The sequence below is a fragment of the Lycorma delicatula genome, chromosome 2 (assembly GCF_047948215.1).
Source record: "Lycorma delicatula isolate Av1 chromosome 2, ASM4794821v1, whole genome shotgun sequence".
Lineage (NCBI taxonomy): Eukaryota > Metazoa > Arthropoda > Insecta > Hemiptera > Fulgoridae > Lycorma > Lycorma delicatula.
Window position 1 is genome coordinate 168,875,968 of NC_134456.1, and position 13,230 is coordinate 168,889,197.

At 29.2% G+C, this 13,230-nt stretch overlaps 1 protein-coding gene across 2 annotated transcripts in view; it reads left to right on the forward strand.

Annotated features, from left to right (window-relative positions):
- Positions 1 to 469: 469 nt before the first annotated feature.
- The window catches only part of LOC142319423 (limbic system-associated membrane protein-like), a 194,132-nt gene continuing 181,371 nt past the window's right edge, over positions 470 to 13,230 (forward strand). For both annotated transcript variants that reach the window (XM_075356692.1, XM_075356693.1), the window contains exon 1: positions 470 to 776. In XM_075356692.1, the coding sequence (XP_075212807.1) occupies positions 725 to 776 (52 nt within the window). In that variant the 5' untranslated portion in view covers positions 470 to 724. The remainder of the gene's footprint in view (positions 777 to 13,230) is intronic.

Genomic DNA, 13,230 nt, shown 5'->3' on the forward strand with positions numbered 1-13,230 from the left:
AAATATTTGTTAAAAAAATGTAATAATTCGTCATTCATATATTAAGCTGTACTATATTATATTACAACGAAGTTTAACATGAAAAAAGTAATGTCCGGAAGTTATAAAGTAAAAATTTAGGTTAGAGGTTTAGGCTGTTATATATAACTCTTCGTATAAAAATAAAATTACGGTTCTGTAAATTGTTTGAAGTATATTCATGGGAATAAAATTAATTAAAACAAAATAAATAAATATAAGTGATGAAAAAACAAGGACTCTTAATACAACGCACAGATATATTCGCAGACCCCCTAGATGAAACAACCAGCAATATTTTTTAAGATAGCGTTTGCCCAAAGTATGAAGTAAACTTTCCAGAAGTATACCCACCATTAACGAGCTTTACAGAAAATGACGTCATGTACTGCGCGCGCAACCCGATTTGCTTCACGTATCCCCCTCTCGTGGTACCGCAGTTTTTGTATAACAGCTTGATACGCGCACAGTCGGTTCTATGTGGTTGTTCCGTTTAGAACTGTAGGGATTGAATGCGTGTTAATTTATTTTTATTAAATTTTACCTAGTTTATTTTTTAATAATTTTTTATACTGTGTTATAAGCGATTTTGTTATTTTTAAAGTGTATATTGCGTGATATTGGCGTGCTTTATTTTCTAGTGTTGCTCTATAGTGTCGGCTAACTTCAATTTTGTGAAGTGCATTGTGAATTAAACTGCAATAAAATGAGGAACAATCTTTGGATTTTCTTGGCTTTAGGAGTTGTTATTGGGCAAGGTATGCACTCTTCTTTTAAGTTTTGTTTTGTTGATTAACAACGAGGCGTTTATAATGTTAGCTTCCGTAATCAAACCGTTTCATTGATAAGTATTTTTCTATGCTGAATTTGTAAATTGTAATTTACTTCTTTTGAACTACAGATTTGAAAACGGTAGTCATTTGCAATAAATACATTTTTTTAAATGTTATCATTTCATCTTGCAAATAAACTCAAAATTATTAATTTATGAACTTGTTTTTGCGTTATTTTAATGTTTAATTATTAATTACAATTATTTCTTATGTACTATTAGAAACTCTGTTTATTAAAAAAAAAAAAAAAAAAAAAAAAATAGTAAAGGTCTTTGGTTATTTTATTTATGTATTATATTTTTAATGGGTGAATTTTAATTTGTATCACATTGGTAATTGTCACACAAATGGTAGTACGTAGAATTTGTTAACTCAGTTTACCTTATTTTTTCAATCATTTTAGTTACGATGTACGCTGACTTAACTTCTTGTTTATGGCCATTCAGAATGTTACTGTAAACTTCGGAATTAATGGTTTTTTTAAAAATGTTTCTCGATCTCTGTGCGTAATATTTAAAAACGAGTTTATTGTTAACCGCTTTAGTTTGCTTTTTTCTGGAATAAAATAAGCGTATCTGGTAGCTTTTTCTCTGTGTTTTACATAATGTATATTTTCTATAGGTGTCTGCTTAGCGGCGTATTTTACATGTTCTTAACTTTTTTTTTTGTTCGTTTAATTTGTTTGCTATGTGACTGATACATCAGCTAGTATATTAAAAAAACGATTTTGTACATCGTTTTTCATCTATTTTGTATTCTACTGCTCTTGATCATTACAAGTCTTGTTATTCTAACTATTCCAAAATTTGACTAATCCAGAAATTTTGGAATAGCAAATTTTTTACAACTGTGTTCATTACCGTTTACTACATTATTTCGTTTGTACTGTAAGAATTCTACGGTCTTAACATTTTTACATTTTACTTATTAATATTCTTATATGTATTCATTTTCAAGTTTTTTTTTGTTGAAATTTTAACTTATTTATTTTTTTTAAATTGTCTTAATACTTTAAAATACGCATGTAATTTTAATAAGAAAACGCTGTTATGGAAAAATTTGGGATATTAAAAAAAATGGAAAAACTAATAAATTACATAAAATGTAACAACTAATAAATTACATAAAATGTAACAACTAATTTTTCTCTATAACGCTTTATTTAAAATGTATTCGTTTTACAGGGTTATTAATTTCTTCCCCGAGTTTCTTTGATGAAAAATGTTACGTTTAATATGGCTTCGGTCTTTTTTTATTTACGAAGTCAGCGGAATTTCTTTATATATTTATACAAAATAAAATAAAGTTAAAAAGTAATTTACCAGTGGTTTCAATTTGTATATAACATTTTCGTATCTGTAAAGTTTTTTCTATTTTTGGTACCAGCGTTATGAGAAGTATGTTTATTAATAAGAAAAAAAAATGGAAAAAACGAACTAGCTGTTGGTTCATTCCTTGTGTTATTCATCCCAATTTTTCAGGCGCGGCAAGCGCTTCTATGTTTTTATTGGAACGCAGGATGTTGGATGGATGCCAAAACATTTCGGATTTGGTATCTGGCGGCTTTGTTGATGCATTTAAGCGAAATCTCTACTTTACGCAATAAATAACAGACAGCGTTATATTTCTATTTTAATATAACTTCTTTTATAAGTAAATTAGAAGGTGTATATATTTTCTTACGATATAGCTTATGATGAACTAGGTACAAAATATGGAAAATTGTAAAAAAATGTTTTGTTCACGTAATTATTCCATTTTCATAATTTCATGACTGTGGTACTTAAATTAATTTTAATTAAGTGCAAGTGGATTTCACAGGCAACATTGAAGGTATTTAGTTAACTAGTAAGTAAATTTAGCTTCTATTTTTAAAATTAATTCTACATTATTGTTACTTTATTCCTTATAAAATCCAATATAAATTTTATATTGCACGGGCTCCTATAGTCACCTTTTTTTGTCTTCAGTAATTTGACTGGTTTGATACAGTTCCAGATTCCCTATCTAGTGCTAGTCATTTCATTTACCCTTACATCCTAAATCCTTAATTTAATTTACATATTCCAAACGTTGTCTGCCATCACAATTGTTTCCTTCTATCTGTTCCTCCAATATTAAAGCGACTATTCCAGGATGTCTTAATATGTGGCCTATAAGTCTTTTACTTCTTTTAACTAAAGTTTTCCGCAACACTTCTTCATTTGTTACTTTATCCACCCATCTGATTTTTAACATTCTCCTATAGCACCACATTTCAAAAGCTTCTAATCTTTTCTTCTTAGTTATTCCCATCGTCCAAGTTTCACTTCCATATAATAAGTCACTATCCACTACTAAATGCCATAACATAGATGAAACTTGATGCAACGATGAAATAATGTGAAAAAATAATTACACGTCGATTACGTAGAGGAACTACAGTAATATTTGCTTGATTATATCAACGGGGAAAAAATGATCAGAGTAGCTTCAAAAAATAGAGAAGTTTAACAAAGATAGTGAAGTAGTTAAATTTTTTATTCTGAAAAACAGATTGTGTTGAAATAAGAGCGATTCAATAGCAAGAAGACAAAGAATTTATAGAATAAAATTACAGCTTTGAAGGAGTTAACTGATAACACTCGAGTGTATTTTTAAGTTACGTTAAATGGATATTAAGAAAGTCGGAAGTGTATTAGATTTATTTTTAAGATAGCTAAATTAGTGTAGTTTAATATCATCACCCTTAAAAAAAAATTATTTTAAAATAGATTAGTTGGAAGATGTTACAAATTTTTGTATTTTGAATGACACTGATAACATGAGTTCCTTTTTTCGTAAAGCGAAGTATCTTGTAATTGTTATTAGGAATTTACATTTATACTTATTCTTCTGCAAATGTCTATTCTTAAAAGTAAACGGATGGAAATGTTAAAAATTGTAATATATTGCAGTTTAATTATTTATTTATATTTACCGGAGCTAAACAAATTGTTATTGCTGTCTACTTTTTTTGTGTCGTGAAAACACGTCAAGAATTTTTGAGATGGCCACCCAGAAGCAATGCTATATTATATTACTTCTAACAGTATATTTTAGAGGAAGTACGTGTAGCCACGAAATGCCGTCATGTAGTCAAGCGTGTAGCGTTTTGAGTAAGACGTTTCAAAATGAAAGGTACATTACGATTTTGTATGTGTATAAAGATATTTTTCCTTATATATAGACAAGAGTTATCAAAACTTGTATTTTTTCCCCTAATCTAGTAAGTATCAAAAATAATTTTCGCGTAATATTCAAATATTTACTTATTTATTTCTGTCAGAATTTAATAAATTCATCTTCAAATATTAGATAAAATTTCTTGGATATTGAGTCTAGCAAACAACTTATGTGATGGATTGAGATAATCGTATAATTTTCTGTAAATTACACATGTGAAGAGTGTTTTTCGAACAATTTTTTTTTCGAAATTAATTTATTTTTACTGGAATCTTATGTTTAATTCAATATTTGTAATGGTAATTATAATTTTCAGTTGTTTATGAGTCGCTACCAGTTATAGGGTCCAGAAATATATTTCAGAAAACAAGTGATATAACACTACTAATTTTATAACATATTTTTATCGTTTTAAACAGGCAAAACAGATTTCCTGGAACCCATTAACATATAAATTTTATTTTTTTGTTGAGTATTTAAAATATTTTTTCCCTAAATCATTATAATTTATTCTTCGTCTGTTAGTTACTTTTGGTTAATGGAGATCGAAATTGTGGTTACGTTATAGTGATGATGGAACTGACCTGGGTAAACCCGTTCCTTGATATGCTAATATTATATAACTGTTGATATATGTATATGTAAAACTGCAACTCGACATACCTGGCAAGTTATAGGGTGAATATCATAATGAATCATATAGGGAGATCTACGAAGGTCGTTTCACTCATACTAATCGTGCAGCTGTTATTTTATTGTTATCTGTTTTTATTAGAACCCTAGGCAATATTTTTCGGTGCGCCCGTTTAAAAATGATTTTATCGATTTAAGTTTATGGTAGCGGAATCCAATACGGTATTTATTTGAGCACTGTGTTAAAAATAGTAAGTTATAAAGAACTTTAATGTAATAAAATGTTACAATAATGTTAGTGTAAATCTATTTTCTTACTATTAAGTTTTATCGTGTATATGTAGTTATCAATTTAAAAAGATACCTTATCCTTTGTTTAGGAATAATTTTCTTATTTTTTAACCCTTTGCTATTTAAGTAGACACACTAAAATAGTATACGGACGTGTCCGGTATATTAGCCGTGCCGTTCATTCGAATAAGTTGTGTTCTGTACATACATTGTAAATAAAATGTTTAAAAAAGGGGTATAAATAATATTTATGGTAAGGTAATAACGAGAGATGCTCAAGAACCATTTAAAAAAAAAAAAATTCGTAAGCCGTTTTCGATCGTTCCTTTTCTTACTTATTTTTTTTATTTTGTGTAGTCTCCTTCCTATGTAATTTTACCAAATTTCTTGGAAATTTGTTCGTTTGTTGAAGTTATATTGTAATAATCAGGTTTAATTTGTTGACCGGTTGTTCAATTTAACAAAATTTGTAGATTAATCAACATTCGACAATTTGTCTTGAAACATGAAAATTTTGTTTGAAAAAAACAATTACTTTTAAAAAGATATGTTCTTTTATTATTGTAACTATGACAACGGGTTTTTTGACAAGGAACTACGGATTCTGAGGGAACAAAGCACCGTTCTTATGATGAATGTGTTTGAGTACAGATGATTCTTGGGTTTGAGTATATTTTCGAATTTTAAATTTTGCCATTTTGGATCGCGTACAATTAATTTTAATTCGATATTACCAGATAAGACAAAACAAAAATAAATCGACGACTAGATTGTAGTAACGAAATTTTTATATACGTGTTTATGAGAATTCAAAAAGAAAATAGAAAGGGCAGAGTTAATAAATATGTTTTGTTACTTATGGTTGGAAGACCAGAACTGAAAAGTCCAGAGAAAATATCCACTGGGAATTAGGTGATCGTGCTAGGTCACGGTTAACTATAGAGGGGTTTGTTTACTTGTATTATGTTACTAATGATAATAATGGGTTACTAACACTATAAAAACAGAATACATCCATCATGTGAGTTGTGTCATATAAAACTGACTGAAGACCCTGGGAAGGTGATCTATGAAATCTTTAGTCGATTACTATATGGTGTGAACACGTAAATGATTAGGGATGGATAGTCTTTTCACGCCTCCGTTTTATTAACTGAAGCTTGGTAATTACCGTACTTCATATTTTCTGCTGTTTTTATTGCGCGTTATTATTTTTTTTTCTTCAGATTTTTACATTTTAAATTAAGTCATAGGTAGGTCTTATAATTTTTAATGTCTAAATAAAACTCTACTTTGAGAAAATCTATCGTATATCTGTTTAATCATTTATAAATCGAATTGGGGCTGCGTTCAAAAAATTGGTTCTGTATTTTTTTTTTTGTAAGCAGATTAAAATAAATTTCCTATAATTCTATTGTGGTAACAAACAGAACATACTGTTCTGATATAAAAACGTACAGTACATGCTACAACTGATGTTTAATAAATCCCTGTGAAGACTTCACTGCGTATTAAAAGTAAACAATCTGGTTAAATCCCATTCCCAATTTTATGCAGTACGATGTTGAAAAAAGTTCAGGTTGCACTCAAGATACAGATTGGTTGAAATATTGGTCAAACTTTATTCGTTTAATTTATTTCTATTTAACTGTTAATTTTATTCTAACAGAAAATATATCTTAACCATTGTAATAATACGCGTATGTTTATATTGTTAGTAATCTGATAAACTGTAATGAATAGCGTTTCAGATTATTATTATTTTTAATTAAATTTTAAAATAGAAAAGATTTTATCTTGCAGAATGAGTATTTTTTGATTGCTTATATATAGTAGTTATCAGGTGATGTTTTCATCAGTAGTAGTAATATTAATTTAAAATGGTTGTTATCATAATTCTAAAATATATAACATTAAGTGCCTACACGAAATAGATTGTTTGGCGTAGGTTCAAAATAATTGTTTCTTATTAAATATTGTTTAAATTTTACTTGTACAATTTATTATAATTTTTTTTAATGTTACTTATAGAAACAAATATTACAAGAAAAAAGTGAGAATATAAACGTAGAAGAAACAATAGCGAACGATCGTTATGTAACAGTTGAATGTATGTTATATCGTTCAATTAATTAGATTATTGTGTAATTCAAAATTTATTAGTTGCGCTGCTGGTTATTTTAATTTTAACAAGGACAGTCGTTTAGATGAGCTAGAGTTGAAACATCTGTTATAATTTAATCTTAAAAAAACTTTTTATGATTATATAAGATCAAAAAGGACATCTGTGATAAAGCATAAGCGTACTTTTTTATTATAAAAAAAGGGCTCTTTATATTACAATTTGTTTACTCTTGGTCTTATTGGTCTAATGATTTTTACTCGAATGTTATTTTATCCGAACCTTGTAATGAATATCCAAAATTTTGGTTAAATAAATTATTTTTTATTATTTATTGTTATTTGATATAGTCAGCATGCTGGTTTCTAAATTAGCTGGTATGGGTTCAATTCCTGCTAAGCATTTTAAGGTTTTTCATCTCACTACATCTATCGTAAAATTACTTGTGTGGATATGTGTGTCTGAAAGGTAATACTAGCAAAAGAAAAGTTCAAATTTTTGTGTCTACAACATTACAGTAAAGTCTAATAAGTTTGTTTTAAAGCGGAATAATAAGTTTATAGTACTAGCGGAAGAAGGCAGTATGGATTGGTCCCGGTATGTGATTCGGGCACTTTCCTGTATCCGGAGTATCGATAAAGGCAATTTGTTATTTTTGCCCTAATGATGGTCTCGGTGAACGATTTAGCAATGTGCTTGAATTTTGGCCGACTGAGAAGTGGCCGCTTCATCTTATTGATACGGCGATCAGGAAGTAGGGGCCACGGGGTCCCGCCTTGCCGGTGGTGAGACTCCCGTAAATGGCGTTCCTCTGATTCACTAAGGAAAAAAGGTTTCCTTAAGATTTTTGAAGAACTTATGCGGTAATGAAATAAAATTGTTTAGATTATTATAGAAGTGGTAATTCTTCTGTTACTTTTTAATTTCATATTTCTAACACCACCCGTACAACTATGTTTAGCGCGCCAACTATAGTCAGAATACTAGGTCATCTCATTAAGTAATAGATAAAATGCGTAAACTATGTTTTATGTACTAGTACAGTCAATTTGTATTTTTATTTGAAAATCCTTACCTACCGATTGATGTTTTTTTCCATATGTTAGGGGTGATGAGGGAAGCTTAACTCCAGATTTTTAACATCCCCCTCCCATAGATTTTTGAAAAACTCAAAAAGTTTTTGAAATACGTTTTTCTCTGAATCTATGCATTTTAGAGAAAAGTTTTCAAACAAAAAATGTAGAGGATATTCTCCTCTACAATTAATGTCTCTAAAGTTATGCCGTATAATTTGAAATTGAAATACTAGGTGGCGCTGAAGTTGTGAAAAACGTGTTTTTTCGGTTTTTTCACCGGAAAAAATTGTTTTTCGTCTGTATTGCATTTGGAAAAGTTGTTAATCTCAAAAAAACAGATTTAACTTTAACAGATTTTAACTTTTATTTAAACAATTTTCTTGTACGACTTACCGTTTTGGAGCTGTAGCTTGTGAAAGTGTGAAAATGTTGTGAATTGGGCACGTGTTTGAAACCGGTCTACTCGTTTACAACGTTTTTTACAACTTCAGCGCCACCTAGTATTTCAATTTCAAATTATACGGCATAACTTCAAAGACATTAATTGTGGAGGAGAATGTCCTCTACATTTTTGTTTGAAAACTTTTCTCTAAAATGCATAGATTCAGAGAAAAACGCATTTCAAAAACTTTTTGAGTATTTCGAGTTTTTCAAAAATCTATGGGAGGGGGATGTTAAAAATCTGGAGTTAAGCTTCCCTCATCACCTCTAACGCATGGTCAAAAGATCAATCGGTAGGAAAGGATTTTCAAATACACAGCCTATTTTTATGACAAATTGCCTGTACTATACTTCATCTTTTAGTTACGATATTACTGCACAGTCTATACATTTCTTTGCGGGCTAAACTGTTAATATATGTTTAATGAAGGTTAATGATTTATATTTTACATTTCTTATTAATATCTTTCTTAGAGGTTTATTTATAAATTAACCATTACTTGCAGGGAGGAAGATTATAAATGTTAAAAAATTAAACTTTACTTAGTTTAATATTAATGCATAATGAAATCAAGTTTAAACTCACAATTTGAGAATCATGATAATTAGTTACAGTTATTTATCTCATTATTCTTGAGGGTTACATTTTCTGAATTTGCCGAAAATATATAATAAATGGGTTAAAAAAATATTGATAGGTTATTTAAAGGATAAAATGATTGTTTATCGATTATAGGTTTTACGTACTTAAAAAAATAAAAAATAATTTGTATTTATTTCCAAAGGCTTTTTTTTAATTCACATTATTATTCACGTAAACAAAATAGTATGTGTACACCTAAATGTTTTCATACATTTAAATTTCAAACTTACCTTTAAATAATGTTTTCTCATTTTGAAAATATAAAACAGTTTGTGACTAATTTTCCCCAATCGAAAATAAGTTTGCAGTGTTTTTTTTTTACTATAAGGTTTTATATCCGTTTGAACTGATGGTTCATTCCATGGATGGATGCTCTGTACGGAAGTTGAATTTGAAACTGTTTCACCGAAGTAGAAATTAGATTGTATGACTTAGTAACTGATTTTTCTGATTAAACTGTGCGTTCTCGTCTACATTTTAATTTAAATTCATCCCGTTTTTGATCTAGATCCGAATTCATCTGGTTGTAGACGTACAAATTGCGCAATATCAGTGTTAATAGCTTGAAATCCTGTGTTAGTCTGAGTGTTAGGGTGACGATTTCCTGTGTCGTCAAAATAGCTGTTGGTTTCATTGTTTTATCAAGTGACTACATTTTTCAATCTAAGTATTTTTTTCCCATTAATCATTTACTTATAGTAGATTTTATTTCGACGATTTATCGTACGTTTTATAAACATTATCAGCTGTTTCAATTTTTCTACCATTGAGAATTACAATCTACAAATATCAGCAGCCGACATGATGACCTCAAAATTCCATGAAGTCATGTATAACATTTCTTCCCCACAACTTTGAACTGTAGTCCCGTAATCATAAAAAGTACATATTAAGTGTTTAACAGTATTTATTAATAGTTTACGTACAGTTTATGTTTTAACATTTATTCCGTAAATTGGCAGTCACTTTACGTTTTTTGTGTTTTGTTTGTTTGGTACAAATCATGCCTCACACTACTGTGGTTAGCTATAGAATAGATTCTGTGAATATGCCTTTATTCTGCATAATTATCTACGAAGTTTATTTTTAGCCGTCAGCTTTATCAGTTATTTTTTAGCTGTAATTTGAATTAAAAACTGCTACGTAGGGATGAGCCATAACTTTTATGGCTCATACTTTTATTTGAAAAAAAAAAACATCATTTTGAGCGGGTACGTGAATCAGTATTTGCAAATAGATAATGTATTTGTTTTTGAGCTCTTTCGGCATGTGTACTTATTTGCTTATTTGTAATTATAAAATAACATATTAAAGATGTAAGTTATCAGAAATATCATCTAGCTGTTTTTTTTTTCATTTTTGTCAAATCTTTCTCATTCTTCATTCCTGTATATGTAAAAGTAAATTACGAAAATTTCTACAAGAGGTCACTGTTTGGATAAATTTATATTTTAACTACTCGCCAGAACTTACAAATTGCAAATAAATAAGCCACTGTTTTTAGATAGTAAAATTTGCATTAGGGAAAAAATTGCTAAATTATTTGAAATATTAATGAAAATTATATTTGAAGCTGTACTTTTAAAATATTGTTTTAAGTTTCTTGATGAAATGGTTTTATTTAATTAGCTTGCCGTAGGTGATGGGAGCTATAGACAATAGGTAAGTGGTGCCTGATGTCCGGGTTAAATCTCTGATTGGGTTTTAAAGTTAAGTGGAGGAAAATTGCGGTAAGGCTAAATATTTTTTGTAGGAAGCTGCTATTAAATTTAATTCTATGTCTATAAAAGTAAGCTGTTATGGTAAATCAATATTGTTATCGTTATTTACGTTAATTAAACTGATAACGGTACACTGTTTGGCTAGTTTATTACATAGTAATCGTGTGAAATAAGATATTTTTAGGAAAATTCTAAATATTTACCTCGTGTTGATAATGTACATTTATTTGTAATAATGAACTTAATCTTACTCTGTAATTTAACTTTATTTTTAGTAAATCATTTGTAATGTCTGTACGAATGATGAAGTCGAATACACGGTGTGATTCGTGAAGGGCGCTGTAAAATCTACTGGTTACAGTTTAGTTTTTTATATTTATATTTCTGTTTAGGGAAGAACCCAGTTAGTTATCTGTTTGAAATTATTGAATAGCAGTTGAATTTGCGATGGAAAATTTTAGAAGTATAATCGAATGATAAAAATGATATATGTTGTATTTGTTCGATTAATATATATATATATATATATATATATATATATATATATATGTTCAAGTGTGTTGAGAACTTAGTTGTTTTTTTTTTTTTATATATACAATATGTTTAAGATTTATTTTTTATGTTAATATCTAAGTATATATTTGTTTACTACCTAAACATATATTGTCTAAAAAAACATTGTAATACATTAAAGGCTTTAATTCCTTTACATTATATTTGACCCTGAGTATTATTTTATATACTGCAGATACCTCTGTACACTTACAAAAAACATGTAGGCGATCAACGATTCTAGCATCGGTAACTGACCTATCTTACAAAGTAGTTTTCTTTCTTAAATTTTCTATTGTTGAAGGCCAATGACGTGAAAAAGTATTATGTTTTTATTTCAATTCTTTAGTTACAGGATCTGATGAAAAAGCATGGTTAAATTTTTTATTATAGTCCGTATTATTCGATTAGTCAATTTTTTTTACTGTATTATTGTTCGCATGACGAAGCACAATTTTTTATATTGTTAGTCAGTACGGACAGCTATGAACTTGTGTAATTACATTCAATACGTAGGCAGACAGGCACTTGTATGTGAAGTATTCCAATAACTAATTACCGACAGTACTCCAGAAAACAATTAAAAACTGATAATTTTATAAAAAATTATTTTTAAAAATCACCTGGCAAAGTAAATTGATTAAAAAAAAACACTTTATCATTTAAAGGTTATATAGTACTGTAGAAATGTCGTAATCAGCTGATGTCTGAATATTGATAAACAAAGCTTATCCAAAATTTAAGAATTTTGGCTTACAATTAATCTTTAACGGTGGCAGTCAGACGATGCCATCATGATTCATACTTATGTTTTTATGATTGGTATTAATGTGTAAGATTCAGGTTCAAGAAAATATTACGTACTAGGATGTGCTTTCACAGCCTTCCCACATTATTTTTAAGTTTAAAAAAAAGAAGTTAAATTAATTGTCCGAAAAAAAAATAAAAACCCGGTTGCAGTAAGTGAGTCAGAATGGCAAAGTTTCCATTTTAATTTAATCTTGGAAACTTACCCCAAAATTCAGATTTTTGCCTCTTAACTCCCGTTCCTCTAAACCGACTCGCTTAAAAATCAGTAAGGTTCTATTTCTATTAGGTTTACATCATCCTTATCAAGTTTCTTCCAAATCGGTTAAAAATTGCGCCTAGTAGAAAAAAGAAAAGCTGAAAATGTATCCCAAAAACCTGTTTTTTGGCTCTTAACTCGGTTCCTGTGAACATTTCGCATGAAATTCTAAAAGGGCTCTCCCAGTAGATTTACATCATCGCACCAAGTTTCGTCAAATTCGGTTTGTATTTGGATCCCGTAGAGCGGATGAAATACCTCACCGTTCATGTAATGGAATATTTTGATTTTAGGAATTATTGGATTTTCTGATTTTATTCGGGATCGACGTTTCATTAGCTTATTGCGGAGCTGCCGGGCAGAAAAAGAGCCCCCGACTCGGTCCACAGGCAAACCCTTCCTTCACTCCCCCTTCCTAAAGGCCGCACAGGCTATATATGCGGCCGATATAACCAAAAATGAGAAATAAGAGAACAAGGACTAGAAAGGGGTGTAGCTAATAAAAATGTTCAAAAATAATTTTGCCGTATTACAATTCAAATAACTCCACCGAAAGGAAACAATCCAGGCATTTGTGTGTACAAATAATGTATGATACTTTTTGTTTGAAACTAAGAATACCGAAAGGTT